Source organism: Eutrigla gurnardus (assembly GCF_963514095.1).
Source record: "Eutrigla gurnardus genome assembly, chromosome: 23".
In the NCBI taxonomy this organism is placed as follows: Eukaryota; Metazoa; Chordata; class Actinopteri; order Perciformes; family Triglidae; genus Eutrigla; species Eutrigla gurnardus.
The window spans coordinates 15,474,295-15,493,505 of NC_139934.1; the positions used below are offsets into that span (position 1 = coordinate 15,474,295).

At 40.3% G+C, this 19,211-nt stretch overlaps 3 protein-coding genes across 4 annotated transcripts; all 3 read right to left on the reverse strand.

Moving 5' to 3' along the window:
* Window positions 1–327: 327 nt before the first annotated feature.
* Window positions 328–2,811, reverse strand: LOC311008876 (uncharacterized protein). Of its 2 annotated transcripts, XM_084002819.1 has the most exons (6): window positions 2,482–2,811; window positions 2,068–2,412; window positions 1,638–1,973; window positions 1,255–1,386; window positions 1,140–1,171; window positions 328–1,031 (listed from the first exon to the last, which is right to left on the reverse strand). In XM_084002819.1, the coding sequence occupies exons 1-6, from the start codon at window positions 2,519–2,521 to the stop codon at window positions 972–974; spliced, it is 945 nt and encodes a 314-aa protein (XP_083858945.1). In that variant the 5' UTR covers window positions 2,522–2,811; the 3' UTR covers window positions 328–971. The 2 variants fall into 2 exon arrangements, with proteins under 2 accessions (XP_083858945.1, XP_083858944.1); XM_084002818.1 differs by having other exon boundaries at window positions 328–1,171.
* A 2,438-nt stretch (window positions 2,812–5,249) lies between these two features.
* LOC311008938 (uncharacterized protein) lies at window positions 5,250–6,809 on the reverse strand. The gene is made up of 5 exons (XM_084002900.1): window positions 6,748–6,809; window positions 5,958–6,647; window positions 5,739–5,861; window positions 5,611–5,654; window positions 5,250–5,467 (listed from the first exon to the last, which is right to left on the reverse strand). The coding sequence occupies exons 1-5, from the start codon at window positions 6,800–6,802 to the stop codon at window positions 5,351–5,353; spliced, it is 1,029 nt and encodes a 342-aa protein (XP_083859026.1). The 5' UTR covers window positions 6,803–6,809; the 3' UTR covers window positions 5,250–5,350.
* A 6,049-nt stretch (window positions 6,810–12,858) lies between these two features.
* On the reverse strand, window positions 12,859–15,455 carry LOC311008957 (uncharacterized protein). The gene is made up of 6 exons (XM_084002918.1): window positions 15,403–15,455; window positions 15,000–15,323; window positions 14,547–14,897; window positions 14,334–14,465; window positions 14,003–14,049; window positions 12,859–13,916 (listed from the first exon to the last, which is right to left on the reverse strand). Exons 1-6 carry the CDS (start codon window positions 15,443–15,445, stop codon window positions 13,788–13,790), a joined length of 1,026 nt encoding a protein of 341 aa, XP_083859044.1. The 5' UTR covers window positions 15,446–15,455; the 3' UTR covers window positions 12,859–13,787.
* Between the last annotated feature and the right edge of the window lie 3,756 nt (window positions 15,456–19,211).

A 19,211-nucleotide genomic window follows, 5' to 3' on the forward strand; every position in this document is an offset into this window, starting at 1 on the left:
GTAGACATTCCATCTGACAAACACACACACACACACACACACACACACACACACACACACACACACACACACACACACACACACACACACTAGATAGTTTATTTAGATTTAGTGTATGGTTTATCGTTTAATAAAGCCTTTTTAGAACATACTGTTGTGCTTATTTTTTTTTTACATAATTTTACATGGAAACTATCAAACTCTGCTCTGCAAAGTATTTCAAATCCCTTCAGATATGCAAGCTATTAAATGGTTACTTTATAAACAAGAATTAATTCATTATTAATCAATTTCAAATTGATAGTTAGCATGTCAAATGGGAATTAAATTGAAATTGGCTATTTTTCCCTTGCTGAAAGGATGCTGCCCCTAAGAGTTATGTGATATTATTTCATTATTAATAATTATTTTCATTAACTAATTCCTTCAAATCGGCATATTCCAATTGTGGGCCCCAACATAAGTGGTGCCTCGTGTAAGGTTAAATACTGCTCCCTACTGAAGCCCAACACGTGAAATAAAAGCAGGTCAAAGACAAGTGAGACAAACCAAATATATTATTTAAAAACAACAAAATTACATCATCACACTTTAGAAGTCCAGCCTCAATTATACTTGTTACAGAGGACACAGACCCAACCAAAGACTAAATCAATAAGAAGTGGATGTAGTCATTGTGGTCACCCATTGGTTTATGGACTACGGTTTTGGATTTTATACCATATATTCTAGTCATGAAGAAGTGCTAAGCTAGAAAGACTTCTTCATATTTGACAAAGATAAAGAGCTCTTAGATGATCATGTTTTAAACTTGTTTTTACCACTAAATAGGAGATTTTACATTTTATAATGGCATTTCCTTCTCCATCAGTCTTTGTCTCTGGTTTGCCTGTATTCCCACAATGAATCGTAATGGTTTTGTTGACAGTTTCTACGTCAGAATACAGTACTTCACTGTATTTCACTGTAGTTTATCTGGACGGGAGGCTTCTGGGGGCCAAACACACAGATGCATAGAGGACACTCTGCGTCTGTGAGAAATGGGAATTAAAACGATTAAGACATTTTAAAATGTGGTGCAAATCCAACAGAAAGGTCACACAGATTTGACAAATGACACTGAGGGTGCTGTGACAAACTTGATTGTCTTCAGAAGATCTAGCAGTTGCCTCTGAAGAAACAAAGAGATAACTACAGTCAACTATAGTCTGATTGTGCTGATCATATAGAGCGGATCAATATGGGTTTAAATACCTGTGGAATATTCCCTGCGACTCTTGCAAAGTGTCCATATAAGGACGAGTATCACAATCCCAAGAAAGATGTTTGACAGCATCAGAGCAATAACGGCTGGACTCAGTTCAGCTGGTTTGGTGACCACATTGTCTGCAGAAGAAAATAAACAGTGTTTGATTGATATTTTAATAGGAACACTAGCAGTACAATGTCCTCCATTTGACAGAATTATGTATTCTTTGGAGCAAGTGCTTGTAATGTTGGCCACTTTGAATAATGACGAATAATCAGATAATGCTTTTAGTTCTAGACTTTGTTGACATTATTCAGTAGCAACTTTCTGCTAACTTTCTCTGTGTTTCAATGTTATTTGGACTAAAACGTGCAGCGTTCTGTCTTACTGTAAATATTAATCCCGGTCCCATTTCCAAACAGTGTCTGTCCACATGAAGTCACAACGCAGTAGTAGGTTCCACCATCATCAGAGCTGAGCCTCCTTATTAGAAGGTCGTAAATGCAGGAGGTCACTCCACTCTCAGTCTTTCGGCAGGTCTTCTCTCCGGATGAGTAAATCATTTGCGGAGCAAATTGTTGAGAGTTTTTCAGCCACGTGACACTGGTGTGTTCTGCTGCACAGTAGCCACTGTGAACTGAACAGCTGAGAGTCACAGAGTCTCCTAGCTGGACTGACTTAGACTCTGACTGCTGGACGCCAGAGTCACTGATCTTATTTGCACCTAGGGGCAAAAAAAAATCACAGAATTCCGATTATTATGTTGGCATTGCCTTAAACAATAAGGGTCCTTTAATGAGAATAAACAGAATGAATACCTTCCAGCATCAAAAATGTTCCTGAGCCAAATTTGATGTCTTTGAAGTGCATGACTCCACAGAAGTATGTCCCAACGTCTTCCCATGTTGTTGCAGATATGCTCAGATGACTGCTGACTCTTTCAATCTGGACTGAATAGCGTAGATGTGATTCATCTGCAAATTCAGTCTTGTTATAGAAATTATTGAATGCTGCCACAGGATGCAGTCCCTTCCCTGTAGTGAATTTGTACCACACTCTTTTTTTCAGTTCACTCTTTATGTGACACTGAATAGTCACTGAGTTTCCGAGCTTCACCGTTTGGAACGCATTAGGCTGGGAGATGACACTCAACTGTGCCACACCTGAAATATACAGACAGAGATATAATCACCTGTGTGTGTGTGACGAAGCTCATTTTTTTTGTTACTTACACAAAGACAGGAGCTGGAAAACGTTGACAAAGTGTAGCATCGTCTTGACTGCTGACTGTCTTCACTGGTCCCACTTCTTCTCCCACAGCTGTTCTGACTTTCTGAAGCAACAGCAGCCGTAACACTTACCACACACATCCTTAACACACGTCCTACATATGGCCTCATCTGTCAGGTCTGTTTGGTTTTGCATTGGCTTGTTAACAAAAGAAATCCCCATCATCATGGAACAGATCTGTAACAGTAGCTGTGCTATAATACTTGGTTCCGCTGACCTGAATGAGGTCAGCCAGGTGGAGAACTAGAGCATTTTATAAAACCACAGCCTCTCTCTTATGAAAAAGTGACCCCAGTTTTCAGAGGGATTATTTCTTCAGTAGAAAGTTCTGCTTCTCGTTCACTAAAACCTGTAAAAGGCACACTATTTCTAAAAATTTTTAGATAATATCGATTTTTTTTATTCCATTGCATTATGGTATGATGGCATATTATGGCCATTGTAGGTAAAAAGAAAAAAACACTAAACTGGGGGGCAATATTCCCAGAAAAAGTTGCAAATTTACACAATTATAAAGTCATACATTTACGAGAAAAAAACTCACTTGCCGTGTATGATGCCTGCAGTGGATGACCATAGACCGTTGCCATCCGGGAAGGCCCGGTTTAACACAGTGTGGTGCCGGTATAAAGACCATAGATTTACATGAACTAATAGCTAAAGTGCAGGCCGGTCTGAAAAATGTATTGCACCATTGTTGTTTCAGAACTATGTGCTGTTTGTTGTGTGTTCATGCAACTGTCCTTAGTCAGGGCCAATATGGGGCTAATCATCTTTGTATGCACCACATAGGCATACTTTTGCATATGCAGAGCATTACCAATTGAGGAGAAACATCCAATGGCTCTACATCACATACGTCATGGTCATGAAACATGTCCTTGGGAACACACAACATTCTCAACTCTCAACTCAACTTCTCAATTCCTCAACCGCCTATCTCACTACCTAGGCATCACCGCAACAGCTCTCTCCTGGTTCCAATCATACCTCTCTAACAGGAAACAGTCTGTCACCCTCTGCAACTCCCACTCCCCCCAGCCACCTTCAACCAAGGTGTGCCTCAAGGCTCTGTGCTTGCTCCTCTTCATAATCTACATGCTCCCTCTTGGTCAGATCATCTGCCAACATGGTCTCAAATCCCACTCATACGCCGACACAGCTCTACATCAGCAACAAACCATCCATTCAGCCTCCCCCCAACTCCCTGGTCAACTTCCTGCAAAACATCGAAGCCTGGATGTCAACAACCCTACTCAAACTCTACAGCATAATTCACAGCTCATGGTTGTGGCCCCCAAGGCGCTGCTTCGGAAGGTTGGAGATCTCCTCCAAAGCATAGATGGGTGTTCCATCTGCCCATCTTCTGAAGTCTGCAACCTTGGCATCATCTTGGACTCCACCCTCTCCTTCCAGTCCCACATCAAATCAATCACAAAATCCGCCTTCTTTCACCTCAGAAATATTTCCAGACTCCAGACCCTCTCCACTCCTTGGCAGAAGCCCTCCTTCATGCCTTCATCACCTCCCATTACTGCAATGGAGTCCTCTCTGGGGTACCCACCAAAACCCTGGACAGGCTCCAATACGTACAAAACTCATTTGCACCAACCCTCATCCATCTCCACTGGCTTCCAATCAACTTCCGAATAAAATACAAAATCCTGAATGAAATGACTGAATTCTCCAATTTTCTCTTATAGAAGGACCAAGGCGACTTGTTTTGTTCCTGGTTCTTACACTTCTTCTGTTTACCAGCAGGTTACAGCGAAGCGTTCCACCAACTTCTGAGGAAACTAGTGTATCGTCTCAAAACCAGTTGATGGGAACATGCCTAATTAGCATTTCTTTTTGAAAAATTTCAAAAGTTCGCTTAAAATTCAAGTGAATGGCTTTTCTGCATGGCTATTCTGAGGCCGGAGCAGATCTTTAGTCCAGGTGAACTATGGGATCATACATGAGCCGGACAGTTTGTTTTTATCTGTAATGACTTCATCATGAACAGTCTGAAAATTGTTTTCCCCTTCAGGATCACACAGGAACCGAAGCAGACTCTTCTTAACTGCTGGAGGAGCTAATGCTTCAGCGTACCAAGAGATGTTGGACAATTCCATGCTCCCAACTTTGTGGAACAGTTTGGGGATGACCCCTTCCTGTTCCAACATGACTGTGCACCAGTGAACAAAGCAAGGTCTATAAAGACATGGAGGAGAGAGTTTGGTGTGGATGAACTTGACTGGTCTGCAGTCCTGACCTCAACCCGATAGAACACCTTTGGGATGAATTAGAGTGGAGACTGAGAGCCAGGCCTTCCCGTCCAACATCAGTGTGTGACCTCACAATACATTTCTGGAAGAATGGTCAAAAAGTCCCATAAACACACTCCTAAACCTTCTGGAAAGCCTTCCAGAAGAGTTGAAGCTGTTAGCTGCAAAGGGTGGACCGAGGTCATATTAAACACTATGGATTAAGAATGGGACGTCACTTATGACTTCAAGCTCAAAGTGCTTTGAATTGTGATGGTTTATTAATGACATACATTTCACCAACAAAATCACATGTATGATTTGGTTTAAAAATCAAGAAGGAAAAACAGATTATCTTGTACCTACATTCATGTGAGTGACAGCATCTATGAATCTGAGCTGCTAAATATACTTTTTTAGGTATGAAAAAAAAGCAAACTCTAAACAAAATTGAGTGAAAAAGTGATTTAATTTGGCTGCAGACCATAAAGAAGTTTAAAACATAAATCTAAATGTACATTACACTTTAAAATTCACAAAGAAAAGTACAAATTCAATGTAAGTTCTACTGCTTTAGTCTGTAGTACACACATTCACTACAAGTCTGATCCCTCTGTCTCCTTGAGCTGTTGTGCAGGTTGACACTTAAAGCATAATAGAGCATCTGTGCGTGTTGGTTACCCTGGCAACAAAATATATATATATATCAGTGGATCATTACTTTTTCCTTGACAGAAATGAAACAATATCCAGGAAACATTGGATTGTGCAATAAAGTTGTCTGAACGATAATTCAACTGTTAATTCAAAACGTTGTTTATTCACCTTTGCATTCGCTGTGAAGGGAGCTTGAAGTCTTGCGTGAGTCTCTGGTTGTGAAACAGAAAAAGCTCTTTCATTCAAATGCCACATTCAGTGAATAAAAGCTCCCAGATAGAAACGGCATTAGTTACCTGTGGATTGGCTGGTTCTCTTGTTCATCACGCACACTAAGAAAGCCAGTAAAATACTCAGGATGGTGGAGAACACCAAAGCTCCACTCAGGAAATACACCAAGTCAAGAGAGGCCGCCTCATCTGCAAAGACAGAGATGAAGCTTACAACAGGTTTATTTGGGAAGCACCAATGAGTTCTCATCAAATGCAGCAACCTCAACTGGAAAACTTACTAACCCTCAAAGCCCAGCTTGGTCCCTTCTCCAAACAGTATGTGTCCACATGAGGCGACAGCACAGTAGTAAGTCCCGGCACCAGACAGATCCGGGCTCTTCATTGGCAGGTTGTAGACACAGGTGTGCGTTTGTGTGTCAGGTTTCCTCTCACACTGATCATCCCTGCCCCCATGGGTGTAAATGAGTCCTGGATAAGATTCTTCAGAGTATTTGAACCAGTAAACACTGTGATGTCCATCACAGGTCCCAGTGTGTACTGTACAGTTCAGAATCACAGAGTCTCCTGGCTGGATGGTCTCAGATGCTGACTGCTGGACCGAAGCTGGGACCTTCCAACCTGAACCCTGTACACTGACAGTAATGCTCGCTAAAATGTCAAATGTGTATAGATTGCAACGTATGCAGTTATAGGTAGCCGAGTCTGAACCGCGCATGTCTGTTATTGTCAAGTGATTTCTACCCTTTTCCGTATCCAGTGTGAAGCGTGAATTGTTCTGGAATTCATCATGAAACTTTTTTTTTTTATCATAAATATAGAAGGTAGAGATGACCCTTGGTTTCTGTCCCAGTATTTGTATATACCAGTAAAGCCTTGCAGCAACAGTGTCTTCATAGAAACATTGCAAGGTCAAGTCCTCCTGTGGTTTCACCGAAACAAAACTGCTCTCCTGATGAACCGATAAGGAGAACACTGGAGTGAGAAACAGTAAAGAGAGACAGAAAAATGTGGAATTAATATAATGTGTCCTTATATAAAAACATACAAGGTTAAGTTTATAAACACAACTCACCCATTTCCCCCCAGAACAGACAAGTTAGATAGAGTGCAAACATGGGAGATGTCATTGCGTTCAAATTACTGTGAGAAATGACAAGAATGTCAAACCCTTTCCCCACTCTTTAGAGACAAGACGGCGTATGATTGGCTAGCCTGAAGTGACACTGTGCTCTATGTCCTACTTAAGGAAACATGTTCACTGCCACACATAGATTTTGAAAAGATTCACGTGGATTTAAAAGATTAATAATGACATAACAGCTCCTCATCTTTGTATGGGACTTAAAATTTGCTCAAAGATCTTCATGTCAAATAGGAACAACACTGTGGAATTTTTATCTCATGTGTTCAGATGATGTTTAGAGCGCCATAATCAGCCATTCAATTCCACTCTCCTCCATTGTATTGGACTAGCAGCCGAAGTCAAATAAAAACAGCTTCATCTACATGAAAACCTACCACTGGGCATACAGGTGGACATGCTTTTCACTTTTAAAAAGCAGGCCTTTAATCTGAAAGCCAATATAATGAATTCAATAGCATATAAATTTGACCTAATAAGTATTATGCTGTTTTTGATTTAAGTACAGTACATTTTATTCGGCGGATATGACAAATAAAAATGAACTAAAGTGTTTTTTTCTTCAGTGGTCTTTGGCTTTAGAGATACCATTGCGAAAAGGGTTAACACACTTACATCCTGCTGAAAACCACAAAATGTTCCTAACACACAGAAAGAGATACAAAACACATAAGACTTGGTGAAACCTCGTATACGGCTGGACCGTGTGTGGTCAAGGTTAACTGCAGATCACATGACATGTAAGCTACATTTGTATAAAATGTTACAAGACTAAAACTTCATATGCGCATCTTAAGATGTTTGATTTGAAAGATCTTATAATAGATAGATGGACTTCATTGTCCCATAGAGCAATGTGTCTTGGGACACATTCAGTGTACACATACATATAACAAAACAAAAACAGAAACCTGCTAACCTGTCTCTATGCAATCACACAACCATACACACACACACATGCATAAAATAAAACAAAAATAATGAAGCTAATGACATTCAGTATTAGGGTAGTTCATTCATTAGTCAGTACTGCATACATTTGATATGAAAGGAAATAGCTAAACTTCTTAACCTCAACAATTATTTTGTTAAACACCACAAAAAAATCTCTCCTTTCGACTCAAACCCTCTCTACAACCTGCAGCCAATGACTAAGTGTTAGCTAATGCTAGTAAAATGCTAAAAAAAAAACTAACTATCACAGTAAACAACCCAGTTATCTCCAACAACAACAACAACAACAACAACATATCCAACGAGCCACTTAATCACGTAAACATCTTGATGAAGTTTGCAATACTTCACTAAGCAGACGGTTTCGGTTCAATCCCCTGGATCGCAGGATAGATCTGAGTGAGCAAAGTGAAAATCATTTTATTGCCATTCAACTTAGTTGTGAGGGATTGCTCAGCACTTGCCCCTCCCTTAATACCTTTGAGCAAGGCTCAGTAACCCAAGCTGCTCAGTGGCCAGCTGGTGGTTGTACTGGTCAGCTTCCATGTGTGAGTATGTAACTGTTAGAGTCCTTTTTTTTTCGCATGCATTTTTTCTCATCATTTCCCAAGGATACACAACTCCCTAAATGCTTTTTGACTGATTTGAAAAATGCAGAAAATCCAAACTGTTCTGAAAACATTTTTGGATGGACAAACGTTTTGGAGTCGCTGTGCAAACGTGATTGACACGACTTGAGGTCATATTTATTTTTCAACGTGCCACGATTTTGGACTAAATTTGAATGGATGAAATACAGAATTAACCTGCTTTGAGTACAGACACCGGGCCCTAGTTTCGTAGACTAGGCGTAGTCAGCGCAGCACGTGCACCACGCCAACGGGGTGTGTCCGCCTGGACTTTGCAAGTTTCGTGCACCGCGCGGGCCCTGCGCTGCGCCACGAAACTAGGGCCCACCATGTTTTTTTGGAACTAAAACTTTTTTTCCCCAGTGTGTGTTTCACCCAGGCGGCAACATGTGGTTCTGAAAAGTGAAGTCTGATTGCATGGAAGTCTATGAGAAAATGGTCCTACTTCTCTCTTGATTATCATCTCAGTAAACATTGTAAACATGAGTTCATGGTCTCAATCAGTTTCAAGTCTTCTTCAATCCAGCATGATGTTCAAAATACCTGCATTGTCCAGTAGCTGGCAAGAGAGGGTTGAAGATCTGCTTCACATGAATGCCTTCATATGGGAATCTAATTCTTGAGGAGATGTCTTTCTGTTGAGCTGGGAAAACATGTGATTGTTGCATTTGCATGTGTTCCCAGTCTTTAAGCTGATTTCAGTTTAGTTATTATTATTATGTTATTGATTCTATTTTAGAAGAAACAGCACTGTCAACTCATGCAGTAGACTTTACGAGGCTGGAACCAATGAAGTTGTTTGATGTTTGTGGTCTGTATGTACTGGCTTGAACTAAAACTGCAGTAAAAGCTCTATGATTATCACTCAAGTCAAGTCAAGTCATCTTTATTTATATAGCACCTTTCATACATATAAAAATGCAACCCAAAGTGCTTTACATTAAAATAAAATCAAACAGACCCTTTTAACATACATACCCCCCCCATCCTAAGGGAGCCCTCCACACCGAGAGCCGTCCAAGCCCACGACTACAGGGGACGCCGCCACAGAGACCACCCCGACCCAGACAGATAGGGATCGATACCATGGCCATAAAACCCTGGGGCAGGACTCCCCAACTGTCCAGGCCTGGACAACCCCCAGGACAGCACCGCAGGCAGGCCAGACAGAGCTCCCGGAGTGGAGTGCCCCCATGAGGAGAACAATGGAGCTGGAAACTAAGAGACAATAAAAATAGATAATAAAAGAAATGAAAAACCTCCTAAAACAACATAAATGAATGTTAATATGAATTACTGAAAGTAAAACAAAAATAAATAAGTAAAGGAATAATAAAACCTTTAAGAGAAAATTAAGACAACGTAAAATGACAGGACAGGATAAATGAGTATTACTAAAAGAATAAAAAGGACTTAGTTAAAAGCTAAATTAAAAAGGTGAGTCTTGAGCCTGCGTTTAAAGCAGAGACGGGGCGCTACTGACCAACACTCTTTTCACACCCATGCTACTTCCTGAGTTTTGCAAACAGACATGACAGCATAGGATGGCTTATCGGTCGCCTTTTCTGAAACAGACAATTTTTATTGTTGCATGCAAGAGGCGATACAGGTATGTCTGTATCATATACAGTGCTTTTTACCATCTTACAGTTTCTAAACCCCCCTATGATTTTAACATCATGCTCACACATTCATAGGTGCAACACAGACACACCCGCCCCCAGATAGCCTCCCACCACACACACATTTTGACACACAAACAAACCCTTCCTCCCCTTCTCAACACACACACTCATACACACACACACACACACACACACACACACACACACACATGCACACCCTCACTCACACACACACACACACACACACACACACACACACACACACACACACACACCCTCACACACACATTTTGACACACAAACAAACCCTTCCTCCCCTTCTCAACACACACTCATACACACACACACACACACACACACACACACACACACACACTCATACACATACACACACACACACACACACACACACACACACAAAAGAGGAAGCAATGCTTTATTTTAATGCTTTATTTTAAAAGCCTTACAGGTTCCCTGTGCTGCGAGAAGGTAAAAAAAAGACATGTATGGCAGAACAAAGCTCTACTGGATAGCACTTCATTTACTATGTTGAACTTCATCGACAAATAACTCAAGCTAATGGTTCTACACACACAATTTGGAATGGGTTACTTTTTGGGAAGTTCAGAACGACACGACAGTATTGAGCACGACGCTCCAAATGATGATGAAGTTACAAAATAGTTTGTCAAGCAGCCATATGATCTCTATCTGCAGCAGGACCACAGCTGCTTCAAGCAGTAATTAACTGTCATTTAGTGAAATGACAGTTAATAGGAACTGTAGTGTAAAAATTACACTTAAAATTAAATTGCAGTATCAAACTTGCTGAGGCAATTAGAGTCCAAAATTACTTTAGAAAGCATTTTATTTTTACCACTGAAGTGTGAGGAAGGCTTCTCCAAATCCAAAAATCAAGTGAAAATTTCTGTGGGTTTTGTTGCTCCCACGATTCCATGCTTAGTTAAAAGAACCGGTAAAAAAAATCCTTCAGATGACATTACATACAGGTACATCAGCTCATATCTTTACAGTTGCATCAATGCTTTTTCTCAGTTTATAGGACACTTGACTTTATGCATTGGCTTTTAACATACTAATATTAATATTCAATTATACGTGTCAAACTATATATGCGATTGAGAAGTGAAAAGGCAGCGGTGTTATTTTGAAACTACTGTAACAAACAAACGGCATCACGAATAAGACCACATAGACATCCTGTCTGGGGGGAGAGCGGGGTGAGAGCCGAGCGAAAGGGGGACAACGAAACCGCTTGGTGGTGAACTTGATGTGTGCGAACTTGAGCGACAATGACCAGAATGGAAACTCAGAAACAATATGTTTTTTCATATCTTTTCTTTGAGTGTTAAGAGCTGAAACAAAACCCACCTAACCTTTATTACATCATTCTCAAATTGATTTTGGGACGAGGAGGAATGGGAAAAACATATTTTTCACAGACATAAAATAAAATAAAATCATTTTATAAAAGAATAAATTGAGGAAAGAGGAAATTCCATCATTTCAAAATAAATGTATATTTTGACCCAAAACCATAAAACTGAGCATTTCTGGTAACACGATGAAATGACAAGTTGCTCTGACGTTCTAGGGCTTTAAATAGAAAGGATGGTGGTGAGACTTACTGAGAACCCCAATAATGCCTCTAACCACACACGACACACCTCACATTCTTCTTTGAAATCTTTTCTTTGCAATGTTCAAATGCACTGTCTAACTTATCTTTACCATCATAGATACCTAGTGGTCACGGCAACTGTTGAGTAAGCAGTTCAGTAAAATGTGTTGATCATTGAATAAATCATCATGGTTTAGGACTGCTGCTCTCTACTGACCAAGAGCCTAACTGCACACAATAACTGAATATAAACAAGGCCTGACACTGAAATTAAAGGGACATGCCACTGAGTTCACTATGAAGTTCAGTTTTCTAATTGTGTTAGTGAGATAATATCTTGTCCTGTTATATAGTATGAACACAAAAATAGGGAGTGCATAACTATATATATAAAATATCCTGTTACTTTGGAGCTTTCGGAAGAAATTATCCAGTGTTTTTGGAGTTGAACCAGGCAGCAGCCTCCGGGTTCTGCAAGTGAAGCCTGAAGCTTGCATTCTCTCTGCTGGCCATCAGGGGACGACTCTTCTGGTTGCAAATAGAAGTCAGACTGCTTGGAAGACTATGAGAAAATGAGCCTACTTCTCACTTGATTTATTATCTCAGTAAACATTGTAAACACGAGGTTATGGCCCCAATTTCAAGTCTTCTTTAATCCAGCATGATGTTCATTTAGTACATGATGGTACATTTAGAGTCAAATAGACGATAAAGCAGGGTGTGCTTTAAGGCGGGGCTACCTTGCGATTGACAGGTCACTATCATCACTACCACGCAAGCACTGCAATTAGCTACTACGATTTAGCAACACTTAGCTGTAAAGTTCGTCAGATCTTGTCCAAAGGTCACTCCTGTTCACTGGTTGCAGAAATCCAAGATGGCAACTGGAAGCTTCAAAACTGTAGTCCACAACCAATGGGTGACAACGTTCACATCTTAGTCTATGAATTGAATCACACTGGGGTCTAAAATTCTCTGCATGGCATGGGGACTAGAGGACTGGAGGACGACTTCGCTCTACCTCTGAGCCACAGCCGTCCTCATTTATTATAATCTGTCTCTTATGAGTGCTGACTTATGGAAGTGCAACATTAAATAGTTGGAATGCCCCTTTATCCACAGTAAAATCATGTAAAGTCACAGTAGTCCATATCATCTTTAATACACATGCAGAGTGATCAAAACAGGAAGATTTACAGTAACGTCATGCAGGTTACATGAGGACAGTCTTTTTAGGAATGAAAATCAAAAACGTATTTCTCTATATTGGAGCGTGCTGTATGATGCTCAGCAGTTGAATCATCATAAAACAAGAGTTTGAAATGTAGAAACCATCTTTGAAGGAAAAATACTGATTATTTAAAGTTTTATGACATCATTTTATTTTTCAAATGTTATTTTTACCAACTGTTATAAGAATATACCTTTAACTTCACAATCAGGCATAGACAGGATTCAAAGGATGTTAAAGAAACAGAAGTTGTTTCTAAAGGTGCTAAATTTGAAATTCAGTGCATATCCATGCTTGAGTGTTCACGACGATCATGAGTTCTCAAGTAGATGGTATAATGATACCATCTCTTTACATAGGAAATAGTGGTTTCCTGTTACATCAATGCTCTAAATTTTGATTTTAGCACCTTTAAAGGTCCCATATTATACATTTAAATTTCAAACAGTTATCAGAGGTCCAACAACACTGGATTCGATATGCATTGCCCCAAACCCATCCATGGTCCTGAATTTCAGCTGTCTTAAAGTTGCTCGATGAACTCTGCTGTGAACAGGCTGTTTCTGTGCCTGCACCTTTAAATGCTAATGAGCTCCCTCTGTCAACGCCTACTTGGAGATTGACGGAGACAATGCTGTTTACGCTAGCGGCAGCATGCACCAGTGTTTACGTGGATGTATTGCTATGGCTCGCCTATGTCTCAGGTGAAGTTGTTGGGACCCGTATTGTGGGGACAGATCCTTTTACGAGGGTCAGTGTTGAGGCAAAACCAGCTTTGTACTGACCCTTGTTTGTCCGATGTGAAGGACCAGTTTATAGGTGTAGAGCAAAGAGAACACTTATTTTTATAATATGGGATCTTGGGGTCGGTGGAGGTGTAGTAAATACAGTCACTTCAGGTCTGACTGTCTAATTCCAGTGTAAATGGTCTCCTCCTCTGTGCTCCTCTGTCTCCTGCTCTTGCCTTGCCTCTTTTTGAAGTCCAAAGCAACGTACTGCATAGCATCACATTCCTCATTCTGCACAAAATAATAAAGCCAAATTATAATGACCAGATGTTAAACAATACCGTTTCTTATGATAGGAAGATTTTTTTTCAGTTTACCTGACTACTACCAGTGTATTCTGGGACACTCGGGGGAGGGTGCAGCTCTACAAAATAAAAAAAAAAAAATTACATTTATGGTCATTACTTTCCACTCTATGTCATTAGGGATCAGTTCACACAAATTACAAAAAAAGGAGGATTGTCCAGATTACCCATGACATTGTTCCAAAAAAAAATACAGGGTAAATAAAACCAAACTATCTGCATGCTTGAATATCAATTATTATAAAAATAAATACAATTATATGGTTGAGAAATATGCATGAATGAGTCTTTACTCATGCACTCATCAAAAGATTCTTCTACAGAAAATATTATTCTATTGTACCTGCAGAAGGAAGATATTTTCTCTTAGACATTTTGCAGAGGATGATGATTAGGATGATGTTCAAGATAACGGACACAAGCAGAGCAGCAACCACACATTGCATCAAGAGAGGACTTGTTTCATCCTGTTTCCCTATGAAAAGAAAAAGCAATGTAGACAAGCAATCAAATAAAAGAAGGAGCTTTAATTTTCGTTTTTTAAGATGTTGCTCACCTCCAACTTCCAGTCTCGTTCCGTTCCCAAACAGTATTTCGCCACACGAAGCCACAGCACAGTAGTACGTCCCAGCATCAGACAGGCTCACGTTCCTCTTCGACAGGCTGTGAACGCAGCTCTGTGCAGGAGGCTCAGACTCCAGCCTCTGTACACACTGACCGCTGCTGCTGTGTGTGTGGATGTACATCATTCCCAAATGGAAGTTTCTTGAATTCTCCTTTTTGAACCAGTAAACACTGTGTTCTGTGTTACTGGTTCCAGTGTGCAACGTGCAGTTCAGAGTCACAGAGCCTCCCGGCATCGCAGAGTCGGACACCGGCTGCTGGAGGAAAGACCTGCGACTGGATTCTGAGAAACAGACATTCTTTAGAAAGGCTTATGATGTCAAACTGGGAAAAAAAATGTTTAATGAAAATAGTTTTCTGTGTCCAAATAAATAAATAAATATACCTTTTATGACCAAAAACACCCCTCTATCAAATGCAGTGACTGCAACACTTGTGTATCCACAGAAGTACATAGCTGAATCCGAGTCCTGGACATTGGAGATGTTCAGGTGGTAGAACCCTGCTCCGATATGAACTGAAAGGCGTTTGTTGTTTTTAAACTGGTTGTGGAAGCTGTTGGAGTAAGGTGAATGTTTGTAGAACGTGGATATTAATTGAGGTTGCTCCCCTGCAACCTGCTTGTACCAGCAGAGATTAGTGGCCTTAGAGGTGTAGAAACACGGCAGAGTCGCATTGTGGCCGGCCTCAGCGTAAAGCAGAGCACCATCTAAAACACACAGAGATACGTCAATGCAAGAATTTAAAACTTCTCAAAAATCACCCGCAATTCATTTTTTGTGACTTACAGGCTCTGAAGAGAGAAACCAAGAACACGTAAAACTCCAACATCCTTCCTCGATAACTCTTCCAGTGTGATGGGGTGAAACCGCCGTAAAGGGGTCGAGGACAGAAGCTACACCGTCAGTGGAAAAATATCTCTACGTGACCCAGGTGGTGTAGATGTGGGTGTTTCCAAAGGAAGTGATAAGCTGTTGTAATTGGTCTGTTGACCCCGACTGAACCCAGATCTTTTGAGAACATCCTCCAATGTTGTATTTTTTGTGGTTTAGATGTGTTTAAGATGTGCAATAGGCTTGTGTGCACTAAAAGTCTGCATTCTTTTGTCCATGCAAATGAAGATTCACATGACTCCTTTATTTGATCATTACACTAATTTATCTGAGGGGGGCGCCAACAACACACTGACAGAATGAGATCTTAACTATTGCCTTAACTATTGTGTAATTTTTTCTTTTACAAGGCAGGGGAAGTACATTTGAATACACCTTTCAATGACGAAGGTAAATTATTACACGAGACATAAAACATAAACACATAAAAAAACAAACAAAGCAGTATTAAGAGACACAAATTATTAGGATTTTAAATGTAAAATAGGAATGGATAAGATTAAATAATACATATCTGAAAATCCAATAAACAGACTGATCAACAGGCTGTTGAAAATGACAGAGCAGTTACAGCACTGTGCAAGGTGTGAATGAACAGAAGTTTTAAGGCCTAATTTAAAGGTCCCATATTGCACTGTTTTTCATCAATTTCACACAGCTGATAAAGGTCCAACAACACTGTTTTTGATATGCATTGCCCCAAACCCATCCATGGTCCTGAATTTCAGCTGTCTAAAAGTTGCTCAAATGAGCTCTGCTGAGAACAGGCTGTTTCTGTGTCTGCACCTTTAAATGCTAATGAGCTCCGTGTCCCTCGTTACTGAAGAAGTTCGATGTGAAGTGGTTAGCACACACATACAAGCTAACACGGGCCGTAGCCGGCACATTGTCATTAAAAATGAAACGCAACCATGATTTCTTCTGTTCTTCTGTAGCTGGGACTGAATATAAGCAATTATGTTGATTTGTACAACCAACAACAGAACAATTTGCGTATCTCACTGCTATTTCACCGCAGGACACACTGAACTTCACCTCAGTGATGAATGCCCCCTCTCGGATATCTCCTATCATCAGATGAGTTCGGCCTATAAGGACACACCGAACTTCACCTCGGTGATGAACGGCCCCTCTCGGATATCTCCTATCATCAGGAGTTCGGCCTAGGCAAATGACTCCCTTCTTTCGTAATGAGGGGAGCTGAATCTGAACAGCCTGTTGGAGTGCCGTTGTACCAGTGGAGGGGCTCAGAGACCATGCAGGAGTCGCTTGTTTTCCTCATTCTGTGAGTTGACAGGTTCAGGGAGGACCAGTTTATGTGTAGAGACCAGAGAAAATGTTTTTCATAATGCATAATGCATGGAGACATTTTCATAAATCCCACTGAGACATGCGGTAAATCATGTTGTAGATGTTCTTCAACGTTCAGTGTGCAGCATTTAACAGAAATGAAATTTAATGTTTACGCTTGGTCATTTTTGTTCAGTCGTGTGCAGTTACCAATCAACAAAAAGTAGTCCCCTTCCAAGGGAGTTCCTAGTGTTAAGGTTTCAAAAAGAGAGACACATGCATATCTTGAATGTGAGATTTCAAATTGATTACATATTGCCATATTTGGCAAAATACACTTGAACACTATGTACTGATGTGGGTAGTGTGTGAATTTCGACAGGGTAGTGTTATCTCAAATAACACACTGCTGTTATATGCTAACTGGAGGCTTGGAAGACCAGCCGGTGGTATAGCTACAAACATCTTGCCCTATCGGCAGTACCTCAGATCAGACTGATACATTAACCCGAAATGGCTTCTGAATTAGTGAAAAAAAACCTATATTGTGTAATTTGTACAGTTCAGTGTCTGCCTTGTAAATCGTAACCGCAAAGATGTCGCCTGTTGAGGGTGAGTGTGTCCAGTGTTTTGCACTCTGCTTTTTGCTTTTTTTTTCTTCAGTATTATACACACATGCAGCATTTGAATTACTTTTTTAAAGAACAAAATGATGTACTTACTACAGAACACTGCTGTCTTTGCCTTTGCAATGTGCTGATGTTACATGAACTGAAACATTTGATGTTAAAGAGAGATTAGCACGTCTTCTCATGTTTCACCATGTGACATCCTCACTCACTCGCTCACTCACTCACTCACTCACTCACTCACTCACTCACTCACTCACTCACTCACTCACTCACATGTTTGGTAACTTCTGCTTTGCTTGCTCTCAGCATTATCACACCCATGTGTACGTTTCCTCTCTTGGTGCTCACAGAGTGACACGCCTCCACAACTGACCTTGCACTTTATACTTAATATAAAATGTTCTTTTTGCAATTGCCAAGACACAAAAACTGATACTTCAGATACTTGGCAGAATTATTAACACGTGCAGCCTATCTATTGCCTGTAGTACAAGGCGAGTTCAATATATCCATGGTACCTTTAGGTTATCCCAGGGAGTTTACATCATATGACCACAAACATGGAATGTTTCCTGTCAGCGGAGCCACATATTTATTATACAAACCAAGAGCAAACTGTAATATTATTATAAATGTATTAGATATTATTATTAGACAAATATAGCACGGTCACCGCAGAGCGAGAAGGTCCCGGGTTCGATTCCTGGGTCGGGTTCGGGTTCCTTCTGTGTGGAGTTTGCATGTTCTCCTGTGTAAGCGTGGGTTCTCTCCAGATTCTCAGGCTTCTTCCCACAGTCCAAAGACATGCAGGATGGGGATCGGTTCATTGATGACTCTAAATTGCCCGTAGGTGTGAATGTGAGTGTGGATGGCCGTCCTTTCTAGGGTGTACCCCACCTCCAGCCCCCCCGCGACCCTGAATACAGGATAAGCGGTAGACAGTGGATGGATGGAAATATGACGGAGTTAAATACCAACCCAGTTTAAACTGCCAAATGCAGGAAGGACTGGCTAAAAATGTGTTAATTGAAAGGTTTATAATATCACTGCCCCATGGAGCACAATAGAGCTACTACTACTGTAATTACATTTGTAATTAAATGAATGTGATACTTGGATGTAATCTCATAGAAGATACTTTTCTCATTCCCTTTTGGGAAAATATTGCATGTTGGACAATATTAGCCTCACTCTTTCAGCTGCGACCCCGGCAGTGTGAATCATTGTTGGAGTAAATAAAAAAAACAGTATAATATAAAAACATTATTCAAGGTCAGAAGGTTTCCTTCATGTCTTATAATCACCCAGAGATATATGATATGAATTTATGATGAGAGAATATAAACTGATTTTACATTGTGGGGGTAGAGAGGATAAGGCTTAAATATTGTGATACACATAAGCAACACATTCATGTAGTACACACATGTAGCTAATTATAGTCAGATCTATGGTTCTTTAGATGCCACAGTGATATTATGAGTCTATTAATTTACACACACAGCTTCCCTTTCTGCATTTGCAGTTTAAACTGAGCTGATTTTAGTCTGGATTATGATTTACGTTTCTTTTTTATTGCAAAAAAAAAAAACATAAATCATAATTGGAAGCTGCATGTTCAAAACTCTTAACACAGTCTGCATTTCCATCATGCAGCTCAACTCAACAGTTAATCTCATGCCCAAGTGTCTCTCAAAAGAAGCTCATTCAACAAAACACTAGCACATTGTCTCACTTTGGAAACACACACAATCACTCTTAACAACTGGAACAACAAAATAC

What these genes read in the sequence shown, in the direction of transcription:
- LOC311008876 (XM_084002818.1), bottom strand. Translation starts at nt 2,521, where the DNA reads ATGCTACACTTTGTCAACGTTTTCCAGCTCCTGTCTTTGT. An exon ending in TTTCCAGCTCCTGTCTTTGT is followed by an intron (nt 2,413 to 2,481) that starts GTAAGTAACAAA and finishes TGTATATTTCAG; the next exon opens with GTGTGGCACAGTTGAGTGTC. An exon ending in TCGCAGGGAATATTCCACAG is followed by an intron (nt 1,172 to 1,254) that starts GTATTTAAACCC and finishes TTGTTTCTTCAG; the next exon opens with AGGCAACTGCTAGATCTTCT.
- LOC311008938 (XM_084002900.1), bottom strand. Translation starts at nt 6,802, where the DNA reads ATGACATCTCCCATGTTTGCACTCTATCTAACTTGTCTGTTCTGGGGG. An exon ending in GACCAAGCTGGGCTTTGAGG is followed by an intron (nt 5,862 to 5,957) that starts GTTAGTAAGTTT and finishes CTGTCTTTGCAG; the next exon opens with ATGAGGCGGCCTCTCTTGAC. An exon ending in CCTTCACAGCGAATGCAAAG is followed by an intron (nt 5,468 to 5,610) that starts GTGAATAAACAA and finishes TTTTGTTGCCAG; the next exon opens with GGTAACCAACACGCACAGAT.
- LOC311008957 (XM_084002918.1), bottom strand. Translation starts at nt 15,445, where the DNA reads ATGTTGGAGTTTTACGTGTTCTTGGTTTCTCTCTTCAGAGCCT. An exon ending in GGTTTCTCTCTTCAGAGCCT is followed by an intron (nt 15,324 to 15,402) that starts GTAAGTCACAAA and finishes TGTGTGTTTTAG; the next exon opens with ATGGTGCTCTGCTTTACGCT. An exon ending in AACGAGACTGGAAGTTGGAG is followed by an intron (nt 14,466 to 14,546) that starts GTGAGCAACATC and finishes TTCTTTTCATAG; the next exon opens with GGAAACAGGATGAAACAAGT.